At 35.6% G+C, this 27,850-nt stretch overlaps 1 protein-coding gene across 1 annotated transcript in view; it reads left to right on the forward strand.

Moving 5' to 3' along the window:
• LOC139147399 (uncharacterized) overlaps nt 1-27,850 on the forward strand; it is a 49,164-nt gene that overhangs the window by 16,856 nt on the left and 4,458 nt on the right. Inside the window, exons 11-27 of the mRNA XM_070718492.1 lie at nt 1,435-1,544; nt 3,289-3,347; nt 4,036-4,122; nt 13,846-13,944; nt 14,903-15,022; nt 15,413-15,518; nt 16,974-17,113; nt 17,671-17,842; nt 19,600-19,728; nt 20,282-20,468; nt 21,292-21,401; nt 21,914-22,039; nt 22,234-22,494; nt 24,251-24,408; nt 24,942-25,104; nt 26,531-26,641; nt 26,948-27,228. Coding sequence (XP_070574593.1) covers nt 1,435-1,544; nt 3,289-3,347; nt 4,036-4,122; nt 13,846-13,944; nt 14,903-15,022; nt 15,413-15,518; nt 16,974-17,113; nt 17,671-17,842; nt 19,600-19,728; nt 20,282-20,468; nt 21,292-21,401; nt 21,914-22,039; nt 22,234-22,494; nt 24,251-24,408; nt 24,942-25,104; nt 26,531-26,641; nt 26,948-27,228 — 2,419 coding nt within the window. The remainder of the gene's footprint in view (nt 1-1,434; nt 1,545-3,288; nt 3,348-4,035; nt 4,123-13,845; nt 13,945-14,902; nt 15,023-15,412; nt 15,519-16,973; nt 17,114-17,670; nt 17,843-19,599; nt 19,729-20,281; nt 20,469-21,291; nt 21,402-21,913; nt 22,040-22,233; nt 22,495-24,250; nt 24,409-24,941; nt 25,105-26,530; nt 26,642-26,947; nt 27,229-27,850) is intronic.

Consider the following 27,850-nt stretch of genomic DNA (forward strand, 5'->3'; position numbering starts at 1 on the left):
TCTTTAATAAAGTGTGTGATCTTCTGGTTTTACAATCATGTCTTCAAAGAGTGAAAGAGACTGCGTTTGTGCAAAGGCCGTTCCTCTACTTACATCGTCAACGGTAATTTTGACTCTCACCTGCGCACTGACGAATCAGTAAACATAAAAGAAAACTATCCGTCAAGTGAGCAAGGACACTTGTAGTAGAAAAACTACAATGCTGCACTACCAATGTGATAAACTTGCACTCTCAATCTGCATTACTGATTGGATATATTTACGTATCTCTCGGATTTATTTTTGTCAGAGAGATAAATATCAGCATTCCTCTTTTACCATTTTTCTGTCTCCAAAGACATTTGTCAAAGTGAGTCCTCTTTGGGTCCTCCCATGAAATGAAAATCTTATTTGTTACTGCTCCTAACTATCTATATACATACATATGCATGTATGTATATATGTATGTATATATGTATGTATATATATATATATATACATACATATATACATATACATATATATATATATATATATACATACATATATACATATATATATATTATATATATATATATATATATATTTTTTTTTTTTTTTTTTTTTTTTTTTTTTTTTTTTCAAGTCATCAACCAGGAAAATTTTTTCTTCAGTAGATGAAGCTAATCAAAATCAATTTGCAAGTACCCTTCCTTTAATAAGGTACCTCCTTCCAACATGGTGAACCTCCATTTTTACTGTGAAATCTCTTCATCCTAAATACCGAGGATTCCAAACTGTCTACTGTTTTAATGATTGCCGAATAGAATCAATTACAACATTCATTATACTAAACATTGTAATTTATGATTGTGTCGCATTTGACTCTTTGAATGGTGTTGTTCAGAAGTGTAGAAAATGTTTTATGTAAGGTGTCTTAAGCTAATCCACCACATGTGACACGCCCCTTTCACATAGCTAATGAGTGCATCAGCAAGGTCTACGCTCATTATGGATTACTCTAATGAAAAAAGTTTGATTTCCTATGTGATGTGACTGCTGGGTGCACTTACGCAACTCAGTAATCAGTTACCAGTAGATGAGTTAAACTCGTGGTCATCATCCTCAACTTTATTATCAGCGTCCCTTGAACGATTCCCTAAAGATCAACCAAAAGAGAAAAAGACTTCAACTAGTGAAGGGGCTGACGGATACGGAGCCTGGGGCCGAGGAACGACATGATGAACAAGTTAGGGAATGAAGTTATATGTGACAAAGTATAGTTGTCACGAAAATGGATGCCTCAACAATTTTTAAAATATTGAACCCCTCGAACAAAATGTGGTCAGCTTAGTATTTGTAATCAAGTCGTGTGTGAGAAAAAAACTTGCTTGCATAAATAACTTTCCATCCTTTTCAATAATATATATGGTCAGTTATTGATTTTTGTCAAAAATCAGTCCTCTCATCTTTCAGTGAACTGATAATAACTCACTTCGATGGAGAGCGACTTGGTACTTACCAATGTTCAGTTACCGATCAAGATGGAGTACAGTACACTGCTGAAACTACTGTTACTTATGAAGGTGACTACTTGATATTTTTGTATCTAATAACTCCATCTGATAGCAAAACTGATTGACACAATTGTACTTCACTTGTTTCTCTGATTTGTTTGTTAAAAAGTAGTTCTTTGATATTACATAGTCGTGTTTCTACAGTCAATGATGAAAGCAAGTATATATGAAACCGATGGCTTGCCAATGTAGATTGCTATTAAATGGTCATCATTATATTAAGTGTTGTTCCTCGGTGGTCGAAATTTTTACAGGTTCATCGAACCTCCCAAAACTGTACGGCCATAACGACTAGCGATGACGGGTAGATTATTGATAAATTTATAATAATGACATGAAGGGAGCCTTCACTGGTAAAATTTCGTTCTCTTGTATCGATCGGATTATAATAGTACATGATCTCATAATGATAGTACCCACCACATATAAATTAAAGGGTATCTCTCAAAGATCCAGAACTTTCTGCCATATTATCGCAACATACTCTTTTATTGTATTTGATAGATTGTAATTGACAAAAAAGATGGCGAAAATACTTTTATTTACAAAGGATATAATATATCTATATATCTATATCTATCTATCTATCTATCTATCTATCTATCTATCTATCTATGTATGTATATATATATATATATATATATATATATTATATATATATATATATATATATATATATATATATATATATATATATATATATCGTTGTTTGGCAATAGCAGATGAAAAAATTGACTTAATTTTTAGCACACGTCTACACGTCTACAACCAGATCAGTAGACGTGTGCATCAAATTTATATATATATATATATATATATATATATATATATATATATATATATATATATATATATATATATATATATATATATATATATATATATATATATATATCACATGCACAAACAAAGTTTGTCGTCTCCGAACAAAGAATACGGGATTTATTCTCTGGTCGTTCTACGTCACGACAACGCGCGTCTATGTCATCAATTTTGGTGCGTCGGACCTTTTTTTGTCGATGCTCGGTGTGCTCGTAAATATGTAAACAAACAACATGGCGGCCGACGTTTCTCTTACGATCAAACTGTGTCTGACGTGAAAATATCGCAAACATTAGTCGTGATTATTGGAGTCTGACAATACATCAACTAGGCAAATTTTTGAGACCTCGTGTTTGAGTTTTGTCGCCGATATGCATGGAGGTTCGTATTCGTGTGGACCCCGCCGACGCCTGAACTTTCGGCGCACTGTGTACTTTCATGTGGTAGACAACGGTAGACATACGGTGTCTACTGCAACAAGGGGGTCAAGTGCGGTGTCCATGCCTTCAAAACTCATGTAATGAAATCAATATTTTCACAGACTACGACATTAATAATCCGAACAATTTAAACACAATAGTGTACCGCCTGTATATTCCGAAGAAATCACGTGTATAATTCGCTCGCGACGGACGACTGGAAATGATTGACAACTTGTGCACGGCGTACTGATATTATTCCTAAAGTAGTTCAAAAGTTTAAACGCGAAATCGTCATGGAAAACTTATTTTATTTTGCAAAAACTAACGAATTCTTGGCTTGTGCATGTGATAATAAATTTTTCCTTAATTTTTTTCTTCGTTCCGCTCGGAAAATGCTCGTGACGTAATGACCGTGTCACCACTCGTCTTCGACTCGTGGTGACACGGTCATTACGTCACTCGTATTTTCCTTCGCTGAACGAAGAAAAATATTAATCATACAATTACAGCCTCTTCCAAGCCAGTTGAAGGCGATGCTAACTTTACCTTCACTGTCAGTATACCGGAAGTAAGTAACCACGAAATTATACGTTTTCTTTCAACCACAGAAAAAGTTGGAAGTAGTACGAGTTTAGAATTAAAATTTTCTTTAGTAAAGCTCATATATGGTTAGATATGATGTCGGCGTGTTTGATTAATTATTACATACACTGAGGTGCTAACAACTATTGCTTCACAAAGTTAGTCAAAGTATCCCTGTGCACATACAGGTTTCTAGTTAACATTCATGATTTTTATGTTTTTAAAACTAAGTTGTAGGCTTGCTGTATGTTGTATAATTTTGAAAAAATCATATCTTATTTTATCTTTGTGAAGATAGGAATTTTGGTATTTTTTGCCATCAAAAGCTGGTAAAAAGTTCAATATCAACTTATTGCAACGGTAAAGAGTTTTCAGGTTTGCTTTTCGATAGAATTATTTTAAAAAAACTTACTTTGATTACATATAGATGCTATTTATTGTCAAGTTGAAGGCTAAATATGATCTATTTCATAATACAGAACTAGCAATAACAATGTATGCGTGCTATAAAAAGATACTTCGACAACACGCTATCAAAGCACATGCCCTTGTAATTTTAACTTGTTTGTTATCTTAAACTAGTACTCGTGAGTACCTTTCTCAGTGAAACGTATACATAATAGACAGATAATTGCCTGAATAATAGTTATCACAAATTGTAAACTGTCTTGCAGAGCTCAAGGCTTGGCGAGGAAGTGTTTAATTTGCGAGAAAATTTGGGAAACAACGTACATTCGTTCCAGATTCTGTCGGGAAACAAGGTATATATGTGAAAATTTGATAAGGTTTCTCACAAATGCTTTACACTTTTGGAATGCCATTAACTTTTATCCACATGTTCTTAAAAGTAAGTAGAAAACGAATCATAGCATGTTTAAGCGTAGGCGGACAAACATAATTGATAAACGAGCCATATACAAGCTCGGTTGTGCATAGTTAGTAAAGGGAAAGCAACTCCACACATCGTTCATATATTGGTGGTTTTGCGTTTAATGTATAGTAGTGTGTATTTTCTGTTTCAATTTCTTGTGTATAGAGCCGATTAGGCACGGAGAGACACAGCGGCTGTAATCTGCGTGTCAGTGCAGTCTGTACTCCAGAGTGGAGAGACTGTGTAAGACACTACGATTCTTTGACGCTATATTTTGGAAGTTTGCCAGACTTTCTTCATCAATTGCCTCAAGTTCAACTTCAGTGGATAAATTGTGTGGTATATTTGCAGATTGTATGTATTCCTATGTTGTCCCACTGGAAGTTTGTTCTTTCATTTTGGAAGCTAGGATATCTCATTTTGTTCTACTGTGTTCAAGGTCGTGTTCGTATTGTGTTTACTAGATTGAGAGAAAGATATATGTGATCGTCAACATGTTTAATGTTGTGCTATTCTGTCAAAATGCAGGAATTATTTCTGTGGTTATAAGTTGTCTGTTGTAATCTCTGTATGAAGTAAGTGGTTGACGAGTTATTTTTGATGCTTCCTTATTAGTGTGTAGAATTTCATTCGTCTTCCTTTATCTAACGGTTTGATTGGTATCTCACCGTTTTCTGATAGTGTTCTTGATCATATGCCTTAGACATAGAATGTATTTTATCCTGTTTTTTGGAAGGTGAAATTAAGATGAATTTGAGGCTGCTATGTGTATTGATTTTCATTTTGGTTTGTGCTCTTGTAATGCGACATTTTTGTTGGCGTAATATGTTTACTTTGTTCTCTATTTCTGTGCCCTCCTATGATGTTGACCCCTTCTATTTATTTTGTAATTTTATGTGTAATTTTAGTGTACATTTTTAGTGTCGAGGCATGGCACAGTATTGATATGGTAACTCTCCCTTTTAAAATATGTGTTGGCCTTTAAAAAGGCCGTTTAGTATTGTGATCCTTGTTTGGCTCGTGCTGTATCCAGTTATGTACGTTGTTCACAACGTTTACTGTTGCTGGAATGTTGTGTTTTTTCTTGTCGATTCATTGTACGGCCTAGGATCTTGTCTTGCTGTTTTTTCACTCACCTATGTTCAGGGACGTCTTTCATCTTTAGTGCAGGTCTTTTACTGTTCGTCTTCGTGTAAGCTTATGTTCTATTCATTGTCGGAGAGAGTTGGGTTATCATTGGTGTATCTTAACATGAAAAACTAACCGTTACTTTTTTGTTATCTTGTTTGTATGGAGGGTGGTGTTGGCTCTTGTTCCCGCCTTAATGTTGATTGGTTAGTTTTCTTTCAAGTCGCATTTGAATGGCTGTTAACTGAGCACTGTAATTGGCTATTTTTGTGTATTCTGATAAGTGCAATTTTTGTGATTACAGAATCTTGTGTTTTAGAATAGCGTTATTGAGTTTTGTTCTGCAGAAATTGATGCTTGTATTTTCTATGGATTGAGCTGTGTATTGCCTAATCCGTAAATGATTGTTGGGACAGCTAGTGTTACGCTTATGTATATGACGATGGATACGTAAAAGGTATTCTCGTGTATGTAAGCTTTCGACTTAAACCTGCAGAGCAGGCATTTTGGAATGTTGTAGTTTATTCAAAAAACAGAAATGTAATGATGAAAAGGGAAACATTGAGGAAAAGAAAAGAGCTACAAGATTCTCACGACCAACACATTTATTACTTTTTTGCAGGCCTAGAAAAATTTGCTGAACTTTTAGGGAACTCCCTTTCACTTTGGAAGATTTTAGAGGTCTCTATAAAATATCCCAACAGATATTAAGTAATATGCGCATTTGTTTCGAACAGATAAACCAATAAAGTACTCATAATAAATAATCTAGGATGTAGATAATGTTTATAATTATGCAAGATTTGTTAAAAAGTTACTAAGCAAGGAAACTTAACAAGTAGTGTATTACAGTTCACAGTTGTCTTCGTTTGGGATATTGCCGTTCTAGAGGTCGTTGGGATAAAAAGGCAGAGTAGAGACTGTCAGTCTTCAAAGTTATACACCCGTTTATTTAATACGCCTAGAGGTTACAAGACTTGGTTGAATTCTGTGATTTGTGAATGTTTGAGTCGGGTGCACGTAAGTGCAATGATTGTGTTCTGTTTTCATGTGAGGTGGGTGAACGTGATGAGTGGAGTCTACGCGATGAGTGGGGTGAACGCCATGTAGAAACTAATTCACTACTGCGCAGACCTAAAGGTAACGCGTTCAGTAGCAAGGAAAACCTGGCCTGGGATGCCAAATTCCTAATAGATTTGTTTATTTTTTAAATTCATCGATTTGAACCAAATCTAAAAAGTTACATGTCGTCAGGGATAGCTCTCTCTTGTGCTCCCGATATTATCGAAATATTGTTTTCTATACAACACATAAAACGGGTAGTTTCGATTACACGATAAATATGAAAGAAAGATAAAATAATACGTCCAATCACAAACATCAATACAGCTCTTGGTGTTCAATTGACATGTAAAAATATTCTATGTAAAAGTCACTGCGACAAGATCAGATAAAATTCTTGTGTTCCATCATTAGTAAATTATTTTATTATCACTCAAACATATGTCTTGTCAAAACTTCAAGACATCCTCAGTAAGGTAATTGGCCCCTCTGCGCATTTGCCGGTGATCTGGTTTGTATCCGGTTTGTATATAAATCGACTCATTATTAAGATATTGATGATTAAATATCAAATAGGGCCCAGCCATTTGTGTGGCAGAGAGGTTATAATTAAAATGTATTCACCTTCGAAGATGCGCAGTCCATGCTTATGGTGTTCATTATAGTATAATTACTTTATAATAAGAATGACCAATAGAAATAGTTGTCATTTGCTATGTATATGAGTAGTACCACAGGGACTACACATTGCGTAAACAATATATTCAATAACCTAGTTTACTAGATCACTCACTGATTCGCACATTTCACTGATACGCTTTTTGTCAGACCCAGGCAGGTATAGTTTTCCTATGTAATTTGTCAAAACGTTGAACGTAAATGGCAATTTTTGCACACAACATATACCACGACAACAACCCACTGTGTTCGATAAGGGACGTATTATGCCGTCATTATCGTAGCTACACAGCAACTGTGCTTCCCAACATCCAGTATTACAAGCCCAGGGTTCAAAATTAACCTTTTCTAATAGAATTGGTAGTCCACTTGGGCTACCACTTTCTGAAGTTTGTAGCCGAATGACAATGGCTAGAGGCCCATGCGTTTTGTTGGTTCTTTTTTATTAGCTCACGTGTGTAAACACGTGGGTTATTGTCATAGCGATGTCTGTCTGTCTGTCCGTGAGTGTGTGTGTGTGTTAGTGTGTGTGTGTCTGTCTGTCGGTCTGTTTACACGATAACTCAAAAACGCCTGAACGGATTCAAGTCAGATTTATTACACAGGTACCATGTGCTACTTGCAAGAACTGATTAGATTTTGGTTAGTGTGGCTTGCATATTAATGAAGTTATGCAATATCGTTTTTTTCCGTACAATGGTTTCCCTATGGAGACGGTAATGACAGTGTGGACATATATCAAGAAATACTGCACAAAATTTCATGAAACTTTTCACAGATGACAATCTCAGAACATTATGATGATGCTGTGAGTGTCATGTCAATTATCTTCTCATTTGCATATTTAATGAAATTTTGTTATTAGTGAGATAACTCCGAAATTACAGCACCAAACTTGATGATACTTGCAACAAATATTGATCTGATATATATCTAACTATACTTAGAAGCATTGGGCAGTGTCAAGTTAACAAATAGGTCATTTGCATATTTTATGAAGTTTTGTAATCAGTCATATAACTCCGATATAACTTCACCAAATGTGATGAAATCTGCTGCAGATACTGATCCGACTGATTTCTAACTGTAGTGTAAAGCATTAAGTAGTGTGAAATTAATTAAGGGTTCATTTGCATATTTAATGAACTTTGTAATTAGATATATAATTCTGAAATTACGGCACCCAAGTCTTTGGAATTCGGTACAGATATTGTTTTGATAAATATCTAATTGTACTGAGAAGCATTTGGCAGTGTCAAGTTAACAAATAGGTCATTTGCATATTTTATGAAGTTTTGTAATTAGTGATATAACTCCAAAATAACTGCACCAAATGTGATGAAATCTGTTGCAGATACTGATCCGACAGATATCTAATTGTTGTGTAGAGCATTTACCTGTGTGAAGTTAATTAAGGGTTTATTTGCATATTTAATGGACTTTATAATTAGTGATATTACTCCAAAATTACAGCGTTAAATTTGATGAAACTTGCTACAGATGTTGATCTGATAAATATCAAATTGTACGGAGAAACATTGAACAGTGTCAAGTTAATAATTAGCTCATTTGCATATTCCATGAAGTTTTATAATTAGTCATATAACTCCGAAATAACTGCATCAAATGTGATGAAAACTGCTGCATATACTGATCTGACAGATATCTAACTGTGTTGTAAAGCATTTAGTAGTGTAAAGTTAATTAAGGGTTCATTTGCATATTTTATAAACCTTGTAATTAGGTATATAGCCCTGAAATTACGGCACCAAATTTTGTGAAACGTGCTACAGATATTGATTTTTTAAAGTTAATTTTGCTATGCATCATTGAACAGTGTCAAGTTAATATAGGGATTATTTGCATATTTAATGAACTTTGTAATTAGTGACATTACTCTAAAATTACTGCATTAAATTAAATAAAACGTGCTAAAAATGTTGATCTGATGGATATCTAATTGTCCCATGAAGCATTGAGCAGTGTCAAGTTAATTAACAGCTTATTTGCATATAAAATAAAGTTTTGTAATTAGTGATTAAAATCTGAGAGTACTGTGCGATGTTGAAAAAAACCTGCTTCATTTACTGATAACATATATCTTATTGTTCTGTGAAGCGTACTACTATTAATGAACCTGTTGTAAAACACGTGAGCATATTCAGTTCATATCTTGTTTTGTTTTGTTTGGATTTGGATTTTTGCGCGTTATTTTGTTTTATGGATATTTTTCATTAACCAGACAAAAAAGCCCTACTTTGATGATTCTACCCGTGAAGCGAATTTCCTATTCATTTGACATGAATACTTACACAGCTTTCCCAAAAGCAAAAGAAACCGTTATAAAGGCCAACACTGACACTCAAAAGTTTGGTGACATTGAAGACCTGTTTCATAATAGGGGCTGGGAGGATGGGGTGGTATGCATTTTTAAAGTCGTCATGACAGCGACCACGACTTTCAATCATCATGAAGGCATACTGTCGCTATGCTAAAGTAGACCAACATTGGCTTTCTGAATGCAGGTTACAAATAATTTCTACGTTATTGTGATTGATACGATATAATCAAAAGTCAATGAAAATATATATTCATTTGCCATCATTATAGGTGCCTGTCATCCAAGTACATTAGTTCAGACATGAAACTTTGTACTCACCTTTGTAATTTACATAGCAAAAAGAGGAAGTTTTCAATCAAGTTCGAACTCACGATATACGGCAGCCAGTCAATTAGCGGAGAAGCCATAGACAGAACCGTTCGCTCAACCAAATTTCCACTCCAAAAATGAGTGGTTCAATAACTGTAGAGTTCGCACTTTCGCTCTGACCCTCACTATCACCCATCGCACAAAAACTTTATCGAATCAATAAATACATTGCATAAAGTGGGCGAAAGACAGCCTTGGGGTCAACTCTGTACACCAGCAGAGCTATTAACACAAGGTAGAAAATACGGTAAGTTTTCAATCGGTTTCAAACTCGCAACAATCAATATATGGCAGCCATAGTCATAGCCTGGCCTTTTAGAGTCCAGCACAGTTGACTGTGCATCTGAAGTTCATCCAAGTGATCAAGATGTATCACACGCATTTGACTGGCTTTCATGTCTCAGGCTTTGTTGTCCGTGTGGGCATAGACAGTAGAGGAGGGACTGTCTATGGTGTGGGCTACCACTTCATGAATATTTGCGACCCATGGGAAATGTAATATGTGGAATGTGTTTAGTTGGACTACTGCTAGTTTCGAGTTTAGCTGCAAGCTGATAATCTTTCTGTTTAACGACTGGAAATTTGCATCTAGTTATTGACACGGAGGGCGCTTTTCTAAATGTGGTCCAATGCAAGCATTGTTGGCGCGAGTCCTCGTACATGTACACGACATATATTTCTGATTTTTGTCCAAGTAATGATATTTTTTATCAATAATGAGGTGAAAAATATTATTTACTGGCTGATGGCAGCGATATATTGTATGAATGAGGAGATAATAAATAATACTTTTGAAGTTTTGTATTTGTTTCCATTCGAGCACGCCAAAAACAGGGCGGCGTGTTATAACCGATAACGTTTAACTAAGCGATAGTGTATCAAACCCGATAACGTAGTAAAAATTTACCTATAACGTAGTAAATCAACTGATAACGTAGTAGTAAACCGATAATGTAGTAATTTTTCCTAACCGATAACGCATCAACAAATTTACCGATAATGTGTCAACGAACCAATAACAGATTAAATCGACAGATAACGTTGAAAAGTCAACCAATACCGCATCAAAACAACCAATAACGTATCAATTAACTGATAATATCTGATTAAGGGATTCATGGGGAACGATAGATCAATCGATGTATAGATAGATACATATTAGATAGGTAGATAGATAGAAAGATATCGATAGATAAATCGATCACTCAATCGATAGATCGAGCGATCTATCTATCGATGTTTGATAGATGGTCGATCGATCGATCGATCGATCGATCAATCGATCGATAGATAAATTGATGAATAGATCGATCAGAAAGAAGGATCTATCAATTCGATGGAAAAATAGCTCAATTAATCGATAGATCACTCGATTGATTCGATAAATTTGTCAATAGATAGATAAATATATCTATAGAGCGATTTGTTATCACAAAATTTTCTTTTCTTCTATTTATTTTTTCCGTTTTAAGCGTAAATCGTTACAACTTTCTGCAGCAAATCTATCGTGTTTCGACTGTTTTCATGGTAGTGTGAACGACTCAGCTGATCTAATGTTGTTAAATTACTGGAGTAGTTTTGGGAAGTTGTTTATAGTCTTGCAATAGTAGTTATACAGTTTAGTTCTAGTTGGGTAAAATTCAAAGAGATGGTATAAATACTTATGAAACAAAGGCAGGGGAATGAGCTGCTGTTGGTTTACACAGAGAACCCTACCGAGAAAGAAAACTTTTATGTGTATGTATCGACTACAATTCAGACAGAAAGTATGGTTGTAATAGCAAGATTAAAAAACAACTTTCCAAACCCATCCCAGTAGTGTAGCATCATTTAGATCAAGTTAGTCATTCGTGCTGCAACAAGAGTTGTACAGGCAAGTCGTGGGAATACTTTGCTTCGCATAAAAATGTGATTATCACAAAACATTTTTAACAAAGTAATCAGACCAGCTACAAAACGGAAAACTTTTGTTTCCTTTGGGACTGTGTTTTGGCTCTAGCAGACCAATTGCAATACCGCAATCACCGACAGCCAACATCAAAATTTCGCACACATAATTGGATACGTCAGCAATAGAAGTAATTGCACGTTAGTGATTAACCAAAGAATAATAATGAGTTATTTGTACAATTAACGATGTTTCTTGTTATTGAAAATCTCCATCGGCTTTATCGGGTGTATTGGAAAAAGGTAATCATATCAGTGATTAATATGCAGGAACATAATATAATTGTATGAGTGAACTCTGGTTTAAGCGGATTTTTTCTATCAGCACTATACTATGTAAGACTATTCAATAATTTTGCGATGTCTACGTAATCCTTCTTCAAATAAGATGTGACTTGACGGGAATCACGGCAGAAAGGATACAAAGGAAAGAAAATGTAATATGTTGTCTACAAAATCTGTTGACTTCGCTTGCTTACAGGAGTAACTTACAAAACTAATGAATCTTGATTATAAGGAATTCAATTGAACGATGAGTCCAGATTTACCTGTAAGTCAGTCCTAGAATGAGTTACATTGTAAGGACTTGTTTTCATTTTGATATACTGACGTTGTAAGTAACGAAATTTTATAATTGGTCGTGTTGAATTTTTTTCCAAGTCCCCCAACTTAGAAAATGTGTCGATAAAGACATTCACATGTGTGTCAACTTGTATCTTGAATTCATCTTTCAGGAATACTTATTAAGTAGTTCGCATTTCCCAAATTGATGAAATTCGATTCGCGACGTCTGAGTAATATCATGAAAACAGTAAACTCCAAGTATATGTAACTCTTAAGGTGCAACTAATTGATTTTGAAAAAATGAAAACTACAATATCCATTTATATTCAGTCCGTTTTCATTTATTAATACCTTATCGGTCGATTGATAGTTAATTTGTTGACTTGATGCATTATCAGTTGATTGGAATCTTTATTCTTTGACTTGGCTAGGTTATTGGTTGATTTGATACATAATTGGTTGATTTAATATGTCATCGGTTGATTTGATACATTATTGTTCTCTTGGCTACATTATGGGTTGATTGATAAACTATCTGTCTATTTATCTATCCATCGATCGATCTATCTATTCTGGATCGAAATATATGCACACATAGATATATCAATCGTTCTGTTAGTCGAGCAATCGAGCAATTCATTCAAACATTCAATCGATAGAAATGCCGATCGATTGATAGATCAGTGTACCGATCTATCAATCGATCGATCTATCGATGAATCTATTCCCATGAATAACTTAATCCAATACATTATCAGTTGATTTGATACGTTATTGGTAAATTTGTTGATACGTTATGGGTTAGGAGAAATGCTACGCTTTCGGTAAATTTTACTACGTTATTGATTAGAAAAATTACTACGTTATCAGTTAGTTACAACGTTATCGGTTGTAACACAGCGTCCATGAATAATGAATATGTTGGTACACGTCCGGTTATTCGCATAGTATATTGAACAGGTGCATGCTTAGTAAGTTAGCCGCTAACGCGACAAATGATTTTACTGGTACCGATGACCACCGGGTGCATTAACCTTTGTGTGAGATAAAGTACCTTCGTAACAAGTGTATATCTGGAAAGCATTCCTATATTACTGTAAATCGAAATAGCCACGTATATGCCTTTTGTTCATTTTATTGGTGCCATGCTCTACGAAATATTTCCCATTGTTTATATCTCTATTTGATTGGTTTCGCTTTCTAGGTTTATAAGGCTCTGCTTCACGTAACAATTGAGTCAAATTCTGACTTACATAATTGAAATAGATGAAAAGTCAGGATTTTTTTAAAAATTTCATATAAGGAATTTTCCTTAGGTGACCGCCATATGCAGGTATCGAAAATATAAAACTGGTCGGCTGGTTTTGATCACAGCTATGACAAACAGCTCACAAAGTGTTGGTTCTGGAGCTATCAATACACTTAAATTACCCGACACCATGATTCCGAAGCAAATATCGTCAGACATTGTGAAGACGAACGGCTTTGTTCATTGTCAGTATCATTTATATTTTCTTTTCGTAGGACAACAGGTTCAAGATGAGGCTCGATGGTATTCTGGTTACACATGGCTTTTTAGACTATGATATCGATGCTCATTACAAGCTTGAAATTTTATTCATGGTAAGTTACTAAAACTAGATAATTTTCAGCACAAATATTAAATATACTTCATACAGATGTAAAAGGGTACCCAAATCCATGTAAATATGTACACCTTTAACATGTGTTGAATCGTCCATTTGAAAATTATATACAATGATGTACGATCATCTCACAGGAAAAGTGTATCAGCCCTTTGAATTGAATTCTTTGGCCCCGGGGCTCGGCCTTACTATGATATTATGACAAAATATGATAAAAGCTATGGCTGCTTTTAAGAAGTGGTTTAGGAAAGCATGTGGCAATTTTTAAGGGGCCGATCATTCTAGAATGCATGACCAAGGGTAACGCATGCTCCTGACACCCATATTGCAATGTCGCTGCATGAAAAAACTCTTTGTAGGTAGTTTTATCGAAACAATGTAAGTACAATATATATGAAATCAACATTTACCAGAAGTTGTTTATAGCATTGAGGTATTGCAATGTAAAATCAGCGAGATGTCACAAAGGCCAGGCTATAGGGATGTTGTTCTTATGCCACAGCGAATCAAATGCGTATGTTTCCGGTTTTATTGTTTTATTCGCCATCAAAGGTCCGGGTTTTCGGTGTTTTAATCAGGATCTATATATATGTAGTTCGCAATCATATAAATGAGAGTGTAGAGCTAAGAATCCTTTCATTTCTGTCTGAAGATTGCAGGATGCATTAAACTTAAGTAACGGATATTATTACTTTGTACTTGAAGTAATTTATGTTATTATTTATAACGCTCTGCATGTTCCAATTGTAACATTTTGTAATTACACATAAAACTGTAAACATACAATACACCATAATAGTTATACGGCTGAACAAAAGTAGGTTGTTTTCGTTTTCTGCGAATATCGCTTGACCAATATTTCAATCTTCCTTTAGAACACAAATGCGGAATGCCAATATTGGTAGTATTAATATTGTCATTCTGTTCGCCAATAGGAAAATTTTCGGGAAAGCGAGGCGACGTTGACGGTGACTGTTCTTAACGAGAACGGTTGGCCACCTTTCTACAACTCAACGTGTGAAACACCAGTTTATACGAGGGGTCCCATAAATCCTGTAAGTGATTATTATATTTGTACACCGTAATCAACGGAAGAACACATTTATTACTTTCGTACAATTAAATTCATATATAAAGTATTCGAACGTTTCTCAGGCCATATTGAAATAAATACTGGCCAAGAAAGTAATTAAAGACCGTTAGTGCAAGACCTTCGTCTCTTTATCATAACTGTGACAATAATTGCCCATTTTGTGATAAAATTTTATCTGATTACGGATTATCTTGTCCAAAGTATTTAAATACTTAACATTTTATTGATTGAATCTTGTTATACTCTGGACAATTGTGACTCATCAACCTGTCGTTTATATTATTAATTCAGAGGAGTAAATGTGGGTAATAAACGATACAAATTGGGGTTTTTACTGTAATGTCTGTTGCAGTTCGGTCATATCCTCTTCGATATATCTTTGGGCGTGATGAGATTGGCTGATCTCGACTTTCCATGGCAAGGTTTAATCCTTCGGGCTGACTCTGACAATGGCCAATGTAAGTTACTGATATTTAAACTCCTATTAAAACTCCTATTTAAACTGATATTTAAACTCCTCAATAGTTTATGTTTAGCATTCAATCCATCATCAACAATATACTACAGTGGCTGGACCTTCGCTTGCTTGTAAAGTTCGTGCAACAAGAAGCAACAAACCAGATGTGAACCGAATGTTCCCATGTGGTTTACATCAGGTTTATTAAATACTAGTACGCTTCATAGAACATTCAGATGTATGTCATATCATTATATGGCATTATTAACTACAACGTTCAATTTGAAAAGAATGTTCTAAAACCCGTTTCATATATCAAAGACTACGATGTTATTATTGACGCCATACTTTACTTTGTCTATCACATTGATAGAAATTTTCTATAAAGTCCATAGTTGGTCTTATCAATCGCCTCTCAATCGTTACGTTGCTGCCCTTCTATCCTTTGTCTAATTTTGTCATATCCTATTTCAGAATACAGTAATTTCATCTTTAATAAATGTCTGATGATCATCAGTTCAATTTTTTTAAAGGCCTTTAAATACCATCTTAGTATTTTCACCATATGCAGGGATCTTTTTGGTTTGATGTCAAAATCAATCTCTCTATGATTGTTACACTATACAGGGAAATGGATTTTGATTTCATAATTGCACTAACAACGATAGTCTTTGAAGACACATAAGATCCCTTTTGTTCTGAGTGTAGCATTGGTAGAGATAACCATAGTGCTGACTGACCACTCTCTTGCCGGTCAAATAAATTACTCCTCTTGAGGAAGTATGCACATCGAAAGTGAAAGATTTAAACAACCATTTTCTTTCAAAATCAAGAATAAAAATCTGGGGGTCACCCGTGTAAAATTTATTACCGAAGATACTAAACATCATTTGCGATATTTGAAATTCCAAGTATCCAACATCGCTGTGTAATGAGAAAAATGAAATTTTCTATCTTCGATATACTAAGACGATGAAAAGTTCATTTTACTCCAAGAGCCTAGATAAGTCCGGGAGTCCGAACAGGTGCCCTCGAGGCCCATGTTATCATAACGTAGAATCCGATTCGGACTTGGAAAACTTGTGTTGACTCTGCAGTGAAATATATAATTTTCGTTTTTCAGAAAACTGAGCCTGTCAACGATTTATTTTCTCCATTGCTTTCAAAATGAACCTACAAGTTGTAGACTGGATACAAGAGCCAGCGAGTTCTTTACAGATCAATAGATAGCCTGATGGCGACAGCAGTCCCGTAACAATAAATAGTAAGAGTAATGATATTGATGATAGAGACAACAAAGTCAGTTCTACATGTGTATGTAAACCTTGTATAGCCATTGTGTTGCTGAAAACATCGATGATTGTCCCATATGCATCCCAAATTGTGATCAAATCTCGTCTTCTAGGTATATTGTCACTCTACAATAAAACCTTCTAACATTTTTATAATCATTTAGGTATCGCCGACATCTTCATGGGTTTATTTGAGCCATTACCAAACGTTTGCGATTTCTTACACATTCCATACAACTACAAGGTCAACCAACTACAGGGGCCACCGATACCGACACCGAAAATCACGTTCTACGATGACATGGTACGTAACAATTTGAGTGGATTTGCATCAGGAAAACTAATGTTTTGCAAAGTTGATCACGATATTTCCAGTCTGCTTTGTGGGAAACATTACCCTTCGCATGCCGAGATGTAAGGTATGTTTCATGCTAAATTCGATCGAGTAACAGATTAAGCGTTACCAAGAGGGCGTTACAATACAGCAATGGCCAAGATGTCAATATGTGTATGAACACAACGGCAATGAGTAAATTTTATTGTTGAAAATGACAATGAATATCTTGCATGACTAAAAGATGAAACTTAATCATTGGTCAAATTGCTTTCATTATTGAGCTATTTTAGTCCACTTTTTCCAAAATAATATAGCATGATTGTACCAGCGACGACATGAGAGACACGCAGCCAAGAAGACAAACAGACAGACAGTCAGACTGAGAGGGATACAGAGAGACGCAAAGACAGAGATGCATATTACCGAACGATCTTATGAGAAGTGAGATATGGCAAAGCTTGTCCTATCAAACTTAAGCGGTTGCTCCAGAAAAATGAAACCCAATATATTTATTCTTCTTACAGAACGCGCTTCCTAGGAACCTGTCCATGGATCCCTTAGAACGCCCTGATTGTGTTGCGGAACTTCTGCTTGAGTACAGTTCTACCAGCACACCCTTAGTTTGGCTTGTATCACTTGATCTTTCAGCCATGGGATATTTCTTTCAAACAGCAAAGATAAATATCGACAGTCAAGGTAAGCTAAATTAAATAATAAAACAGAATGCACTCGAATTTTTATAACATTCTATTTTATGTAATGTATCCCATGCATGTACCTCATTATTGTTCTTTGTAATAATGAATTTACTTTCAAAGTCTTCGCCATTATTATAAAGACACACAACAAATTCATACATTTTTAAATTCCAAAGGTTTTTTTTTTTTAAATTAAATGACGGACTTACAGTTTCGTCGAATTATATCGCATAATAAGTAGATCGCAACTGGACCATCACAGCATATCGCCTGTATAAGATATGTAGTCAAATAAGTTCTGGTATTTTTAGTATTAGGGCATGTACGCTTTCAAACATAATTTGTTTCCGGAGAGCTTAACGCGAGTAGGAAGCATCTAAGAGTATTACAACGTTTATGAACCCACAAAGGTTGTATTCATAGACTACAACAAAGTGCAGGCATAGATATGTTGACTGTCGTTCTAATCTGTGGTATTTGATAATTCATGCAAATTTTTCAAATGTTTACCTTAGAGGTAAAGGAGCCTGGTCGCAATAATACTTTCACGGGTGCTAAATTTTGGCTTGAAGATTTAAAGCCACAGCTGTTATGGTACCTGGTCTTTACTATCAATAAAATAATAAATAGAAACCTGCGTAACTAGGTTTACTGAGGAATGCAACTCTGCAATAGTAGTATTGGCAATTAAGATACTCACACTAGCTCTACATTATATTAAAAGTTTATTTAACTAACATGCTTCATGTCCGATTGCAGCAAGCTAGACTCTAACAAAACGCAAACGTTATTGAGCTGTCTTTGTCCTAGGCTATTTTTTCCAGAAAGGCAGTATATTTTCGAGTTGAATTTCCAGCTATTTAAGACCAGAGACATACGCTCGATAACAATTGCCAGCAGATGCGGCCGTTAATACCCTTCGAACATACTTTACTTTTTCTGGTCATAACGAACATAACATTGAATGTAACAGTTGTTGAAAATGCTGTATAATTTTTTTTTCATATCTTACTGCATGTGCATCTTGCCAAAGACGTTTAGAATCTCCTACTGTTAACTATCATTTGATCAACGTATCTCCTCTAAACAGTGGTTCAAGATTACTCTATTGTCATTGCATTTTTTCTTGCACCTGGTGAATTGTTTATTTAACTTGAATGATACTGACCACTGGACCAGTTGTAACGTCACATTAATCAAGAATGTTGCGTGATTTTCTAATTCTCTGCAACATTAAAACTATGCTACTACTCCAGAGACTGCATGTTTCGTGTTGTACTTACTGTATCGACGCTTTGGAATTTGTTCTTATATGATGAAATCGGAAACACGCTTCCTTAATTGTTAAATAACGATAACCTCTTGAACGAGGCTTCGGCAAGTGAAATAATATGGAAAGCACCTTCTTGAAACCAATATTCTTATATATCATAAGCTACTAATTGCACTGTATCAAGAAAGCTATTTTAAAAATTGGGATAAAGTTCAATAACTTAATGAAAGCTTGATGAATTCGAATTATCTATGTACTTATTTCCTTATGCAAAGCTCAGCAGAGAATAATGTCTTAGAAGAAAACAATGATTATATAGCGAAGATGTCAAGTGACTATAAAGTTATGAGGCTTTACAGTACAGAGAGGTCCGTGTATCCATACGTCCCGACTCTGAAAAGCTACCGTTATATTTGAGTTAGGGCTAGTTTTGGGACTAGCAGAGGTGGCGTCTATGTAAATCATGTACTTGTATTCTACAGGTTGCCCACCTGGTAAATATGGTTTGTTATGTGATAAAGACTGCATATGTCAGAACGGTGCTTCTTGTCATGGGTTCAATGGTGCATGTAATTGCTACAAAGGATGGACAGGACCTGCCTGCGATATTGGTAAACAAAGTTGATAACTAAAGGGCCTTGAATGCTTTACTGCCATACTTCACTGTATGCATTAGTCAAGGGGTAAATCAAACGTAACAACAACAAAAGGGTCAAAACTTCAACTATATTGATCAGTTATTCTACCACTTTTTTAGAGTTATCGATAAAGCAAATTGGTCCAGATCTTCGACCGACCGACTTCTTCGCGTGGTGGGCAAGTACCGTTTGCTGTTAATTCTAATCAATGTAGAAAATTAAAGAAGTCCATGTATGACCATAGACGAAATAAAAATACAACAAAGTGCTACAAGTAAAAGTTTTGTGCTTTTCATTCTCTCGGGACTTAATATAGAAACAAGTGTTTACCAAATTTAAGCTTCGAATATCTATTTTTTAAAAGGTTCATCTCGCAAAAGTCTCGTACCGAGGAAAGAGCATAGTTTTCCGAGAACAGCATGAAAAAATGTTCAATCGTGTAAATGCAGTTTGCAATTTAGTAGACATAATATATGGTACTTTCTCAATGGCGTAATGCCGACAATGCACATTTCATTCATTGCAGCTGTAAAAGAGATATGGATACTACATACAGATGGTGAGCCGATCTTCGGTCAAGTATTTCATCTTTCCTGTCACTACAATTTTGAAGTCAACTCTGCATACGGGAGAGTCTGGACGTTTTTCAATGGTTCGTTTAGTAGAACACTACAGGGTCCGATGGACCAGATCTCGTATGATGAACATAAAAGGTCAGTACTTCATATGGTACGGTGCTGTGTGACAGGAGAAAGCGACAACTTATAAAATAGTTCGATCCTTGCCATTTTATTAAATAGGATAATTTCATGTTTAGTATTCGATTATGAGGTTTCAAAGTGCAATTTGTTCTTAGATAAGTGAAGTTTGAATTCAATTGCTACCTTTCTCTATTGAATGATAGTCAAGACAGAGTCATATATTTAAATTTGACAGGTAGTGCATGCCCTAACTCGTTGGTGGATCAGCTGTTTTAAATTATCTAACATTGAGGACAATGATAAACCTGATCAATAATTCAATTTGAAATTTCCTCTGCATTAAAAGACTTCCTTTTTTTCATGGAAGAACAAGTAATGAAATCCCGCACAAAACATTGCTCAGAACAGGTTCCGAAACTTATTTTCTCTCAGCCTCATGTTACATTATCACATTGACACTCTGAGATAAAATTCGATGGAAAGCTGATTTTACATATCATGGGCACAACAAAAAATGTTAATTTTGTTTTAAAATTATGCTCTGTTTTTGACAATTTGCATTCGAACGACGTCATAAACAAGTCTTTCTGTAGGTTAAACTATAGTGATTTTTCAACGTCTTTTGTGACAATTCGGTGTCAGGAAGATTGATGCCTGAAATTGTTTTTAAATATCGAGCCCTTTCAAGTAATCTATTGAAAAAATAGGATTTCAAATCGTCTGTGACAAAAAGGACTGACAGATGCTTTAAAAACATTCAAAATATCCCATCCCTTTAAATATTATATCGTCAGCTAAGAAACTGTCATCCAAAATTCTTCTTCTTATATTTCAGCCAACTAACGATAACTAACTTTGATGGAGAGCGAGTTGGTACTTATATATGTTCAGTCAACGATCAAGATGGAGTAGAGTACACTGCTGAAACTACTGTTACTTATGCAGGTAACTATTGTATTATAGACGCTGATGACTTAACACGATCGCAAGGATAAACCGATACTATTTCAAAACGTACGCTTCGGCCTGTTGGCTTGATGTTCGCAGTTTGTTTTGTACTCTATTGTTTTCCAAAAAAACAACTATAATGTTTGTGTAATACGTAATATCGCTTTTTTCAGTTCTTGTGCGGAATTAACTTCAATCATAATCATTTTACACATACGAACTTTGTCGATACATTTAACATAATCAATTTTTATTGGTTTGTAGAATCCGATCTCGAAACTGCAATCAACGAACAAAATAAAAATACAGGAATATATCAAACCAGAGTTTATATGCCACTTCAAGTAATGAAAAAGGTAGTCTTTGTCAAATTTTCAATAGTTTATCCTTCATCCAGCTGAGTATTTGTATCTGTCTCCTGGTCATATTACATGTAATTGGGTATAGTAAACTGTACATTCCGACAGTATTTTATCAATTGACGATTATCATATACATTATCTTAATAGATTGTGTAGGAAACGTGTTTGGTGATTTCTGCAACGACACATGCAATTGCACGCATGCCGTGAGATGTGATAGATCATTAGGCTGCATTTGTCTAGATGGATGGACCGGCGAAAAGTGCGATTTGGGTGAGAATTATCATTTTATACGCTTTTGGAATTAGTTCTCTAAATTGTTGGTTCCATATTTAATTTATCTATTAAATGGTTTTATTTCCTTTTAGTCATATTGCCTATATTATCATTCTAGAATGCACTACCGACATTTTTGACAGCTCGATATTTTGAAACACGTGACCCAGTCTTTACATTTTATCCAACAGACGTCCAAGCACCAACTATCACTGACTGCCCAGCCAACCAAACAGTGTTGGCAGACGCTGACGACAACTCAGCTATAGTGAGTTGGAAGAACACCACTATAATTGATAACTCCGATAAGCCAGTTGTTTTGGGATCGAATCGAGAATCAGGGGAGAGATTTAGCACTGGCAAGCATGACATCATCATGTGGGCTTCGGATCAGGCCAATAACACTGCGTTTTGTAATTTTTCGGTATTTGTTGCAAAACAGAAAAGAAATGGTAAGCTCACTTATAGGTCTCTATAATTAGCACTTTATAAAATGGACATGAAACATATTCTGATACAACTATGATAATGTTCTCGGGTCGACTGAACTGCAATAATTCAATTAACCTTGCAAAGAGGCACCGATACATAATAGACTGATAATGCACGAAATGCGCATGCAAAATAAGGTGGTAAAATGTGTGATATAAAATTGCAGTATTTACTGATTATAAGGAAAATACAAAGAAATGCCATCTTTTCCAGTGTTTTGGAAAGGTTTAAAAAACCAATAGCTCTTTAAGGCTAACAGCGTCCGTCAACGTGAAAGTCTCATTAAAGTATGGACATGTTCTTAAAAATTAACGTCATTTTTTCCACGCTAAGGGAGCTGTCATTGTTTATGGCCTGGGGGCGGTCGGAGGAATTTCATCGGAAACTCTGAAATTGTGACTGACAGAAAAGTTAAATACCAATACATGTATTTGTAAAATTTGCAAAATACAGCAATAGTACAGACCTTTCAAATCCTCATGTATCCTGCTAGATTATCATTGATTATCTCATGACAGTTGAAAAAGGTGAAACAATCAAAACGAAATTCAAAGTCACAGCAAAATACAGATATAAAATCTCACGCTATAACCATCCAACCATAAAGTATATTCTTTAATTTGGAAAGGTATCATGACAGGGTTTTCACTAGGATATCTGACAGGGCAAAATTTGAAAGTACATGAGGACAACACGCGAGAGGCTTAGGGAGACAGTGTCAGAGGGGGCTGTCCCCTATCTTGCATGGACAATTTTTAGATATTGGTGTGTGCAATGGTGCAGTCAGGTGCGATCTGAGAGGTGTTTTTGTTTTATTATTAAGTATAACTGTTAGAACACCCCAAGGGGAAGAGCATGAAAGGGGGCTCTTCCTCTTGTATCGTAAATTTTGAAAAATTGATGTGTATAATGATGCAATCTGAAAGGTGTTTCAATGTATTTTTCACTCGGTAAAACTGTTTGAAAACGACACTGAGCACTGATATTTATGTTACATTTTTTTGCATGATCAGTGTTTGAGTCACAATATTCAACAACTAAACAATTACAATACATATTGTAAAAAACAATTCGATCCTGTGAAAAAGCTTTTAGTAATTGATGTGTGCAATGGTGCATTCTGGTGCAATCTAAGAGGCATTTTCAATTTGTCTTTAACTAGTGAAACTGTTAGAACACCCTAGGGGCACGAGGGGTTATCCCCTTCTCTCATCGAAAACTTTGAGAAATTTGTGTAATGGTGCAATCTGAGAGGTGTTTCAATTTATTTCGCACAAAAAATTGAGTAACCCCCTTTTCCTATTCACATTTGAGCAACCCCCCTGAAGTTTTCAATTTTTTGAGTGACCCCCTCACATTCCCCCGACTACCTAGGCCGTAAATAAGGACGGCTCCCTAATCCGTTTGTCGTAGCAATATATTGTACGGGGCATCGTATACAAATGGGTGTAACCCTAACAATCTGAAGAGTTACTTTTTTGTGTTTTAGAGTATTTGCAATTGTTTTGAACAGTAGTGCCACGTCATTGGGCAGACATGTATTGATGCCGATGATAGTCATACACTCCTACTGTAAGGCGGTGGCAAATAAGCATACGAACTCACACATTAGGAAATAACCCTGAACTATATAATGGAGAACAATTTCATGACTAATCATAAATTCTTTCCATTGGCACAAACGTTGACTTCATTTCGCAAACTAATCGTTTTCAGCTGGAATTATCAAAGCTACACCACTCTTTTTATGGATTATACTGGCGGGAATACTTTTCTGTGCTTTCATGCTGTTTGTGTATACATGTAATGCCCGAAGGCAACGACCCTACGCACCTGTTGACAGAAAAGACCGTGGGTTTGAGGATTATCTAAAGGCAAGATGTTCACCATAATATATGAATTATATATATTAAGGCATATTTTGCTTTTACACATAAAATATGACGATATCAAATATCGGCGCATCGGATTGCACGTGTCTATTTTACTCCCTTATACATTTAGTATTTCAATAAACTTTGAACACAAACATTGCATGGTATTGGTCATTAGATGGTGTGATTCAAGTGAAATCTCTGAAGTTATATTTTAGTTATTAGCTAACATCCTACTTAGGATATCTTGTGCGAAGATTCGTGTAAACTGCCTGATGCTTCCAAGACTCCTCATATTTGATAGGGCTTTTCATAGAGGAGTTATCGTACAGATGGAAATGAAAATGAAAATTGTACATCTGAATCTTCTTTTACATATATTAATCGGTACAAGAGCAAACAAAACTGAATAATAGGCTTCCAAAAAGCTCTAGGTTTGCTGATTTTCGTAAATATATATATTTTCTGTCACATTGTTTTGTTAAGGCCCTTCTCTTCTTTATCCAAAGTTCTTGTCTATCTTCGCCTACTAGGAACATCTGCCGAAAGAAGCGTTGGGTTTGAATGTTGAGAAGAAAGCTTTGAAAATATTTAAGGAAGACCCGATTGGTAAAGGAGAATTCGGACGAGTCTATAAGGCTCGATTGACTACCCGAGGAGGAGAAAAAGAGGTCGCTGCGAAAACTATCTGCGAAGGTGGGTCGAAATTCATTTGAACCTTTGTTGTACACTATGAGCAATGATATAACAGTGAGCGCCAGTGTGCTGATATTGGAACGCACTATACTTTCGTCACACGAAGCATCATCTTGTGAATCTGTCAACACCCTTGGCCAACGTTGGCTGGATAGTTGTCATCCGGCATCAAGTCATCAAGTCGATTTCCGAAATGTTGAATATTCATGTCGTTTAAGATAGTAACTCTGGATTGATATATAGTCGATTATGTCTTGTGATACATTGCTACTTCCCTCAGAGCTCTACAACTGCAGTGTACTCGAACACTAACTGTCAAAATTACAGCAATTGATTAGAGCATAGGTTGCTTTTAATAATGCTAGAGACTAAAATTTACAAATTTCACAAAGGGACCTTGCGACTGCCAGTGAATAAGTAATCTTCATATTCATCGTTAAGTGAATCAATACAACAATTTACCAGTCTCAGCTATGTACATAAATATATGGTCGGCTACCCGCAATTAACATGTGTCTCGGATTCAAGGGAAAGTGCGCGTTTCACAGAATTAGAATATCTGCATTGGGTGCTTAGAACACATGACGAAGAATTTCAGGCAGCTCAGACGAGAATGTATAGAACAGCATTGCTTGTGCAGCAGGTTGCTCAGACAAAGGGGAAGCTCCTGTGGCTCACCCTTGTTGCCGCATTCCCCAATGGTGATTAAGATGCAGCTGTTCAAAGATCGTATTCAGCTACTATAAAAAGTTTTTACACCTACTTTAATTCCGGTTTTTGGCACAGGCATGTTAAAGATCGTTTGCGACTACAACAAATTACACCTTCAATCGTAAAATACGAAAACAAAATGTACATTAACTCTCAACATAAGGTAAGACAGCGATAAGCTATCAAAGATAAGAAGTCTTGCAGTTAATGATACAAACATAATTACCCGTTTAACTATTTCCTGGGAGATGTTTAGGATTTGGATTACTTTTCTTTAATCTTAAATTTTCTGAATAACGTTTTGTTCACAATTATTCCCTTATTCGACGAATGGCCAAAGTACTTCAACTCAGGCGAAATCATTTAAGCCAAGAGGAGATGTTTTCATTTATGAAAACATCTTAATTTTTACTAATCACTGAGGTATTCCAATTATAATTTTCGTATAATTAAAATAGCCAGGACATGCATTTTCAACTCAAAGGAATATGCATCTGAGGAGGATTATAAAGAAGCGTTACTGCAATACTACACCTTCCTCAGTCTGATATTATCCCGGTCAATTTCTTTGATGCGACGATTTACAGAAACCCCTTAAAATCTTGAGGCAGTCGTGATTCGAGCTTTGACCTCTTCGACCACATTGTAATATGATCAGCCGGCAAGGGTTTACTTGGCCATGCTTACGAACTATGATTTTTTTATTTCAATTCAGTACGTTCAGACGCAATAAGCCGGGAAAATTTTGTCAACGAAGTTCGGTGTCTTCTTGCATTGGCCTGTCATCCTAATATCATCTCCATTCTCGGCATTGACATTAATGGAGGTAGGATTATTTAACCCTTAAATTATTAATACACGTGTTTACAAATAACATATATACTAAGAAATTCAAATCAGAAAAAGTGAACACTTACTTGAAAGGATACAGTATAACAAGTGTCTGAGTTCTTTACACAACAATTCTCCTGAGAAAATAATGTCGTGTTCAACAATTTGTCACAACATATATAGTTTTAACCACTGGACGTTACGTAAATAAGATGTGGAATTGTTTCCAAACTCTTTCGAAGCTCTAAAGGCATCAAAACCAAATTCATCTTACTTCTTGTTTATGCTTTCTGTTCTGTAGATTCGAAATACATACTGACTGAGTATGCATCGGGCGGTGATCTGAAAACCTATCTGAAATCAACGAGATTAATCTGCATAGAAACTGAAACACTATTGATAAACGTTGCCAAAGACATCGCGAATGGACTTTCATTTATGTCAATCAAAAGAATAATTCACAAAGACATTGCTGCTCGCAATGTGTTCCTGACTAAAAATTTCACGGCCAAGATTGGAGATTTTGGACTGGGACGAGACGTTTATGAAAGACTTGGCAGCGACTATCACTCTCTTTCATGGGTAGGTTTTAGTCATTTAAACGCATTCGTGTGTCTTTTTTTAAAAAAAGACAGTTTTCTTGTTCTTTGAGCAGACATGCACAGACGAGTCATATGCATTTTCGATTTACATTCCTTCGGGAAATGTTTCTCAAGGAGACGGAAGAATTCCTTTCCAACGTAGGTTGTCACACTCTTACTGTATGTCAATAAGAAATCCAACCATCCTCCATAATTAAACACATTTCCGATACAGTTGGAAAGCGCCTGTTCAACAAGGCATGCAGTGATATTTACAGTGAGGCACATAAGGCAAGTGGGTACGATGACAAGTTAAATTAAGTGTGTATGTGTGCGATGTATGATAGTGAGCATGCGTGCGTGAGTGCTTCACGAACTCTACAACGTGTGGAGCGGTCTCAGTCAGAAAAATGTAACAACTTAGCCGGCTATTGAACCACTCTTTTTGGGAGTGGAGATTTAGCCGAGCGGTTCTCTCTGTGGCCTCTCCGCTAGGCGACTGATGCCGTATGTTGTGGGTTCGAACCTGATTGAAAACTAGCCGTATTTTCTACCCTGGGTTGGTAACTCTGCTTGTGGACAGAATTGTCCCCGAGGTTATCGTTCGCCCACTTAAAGCGATG

Source organism: Ptychodera flava, chromosome 13 (assembly GCF_041260155.1).
Source record: "Ptychodera flava strain L36383 chromosome 13, AS_Pfla_20210202, whole genome shotgun sequence".
Classification (NCBI taxonomy): Eukaryota; Metazoa; Hemichordata; class Enteropneusta; family Ptychoderidae; genus Ptychodera; species Ptychodera flava.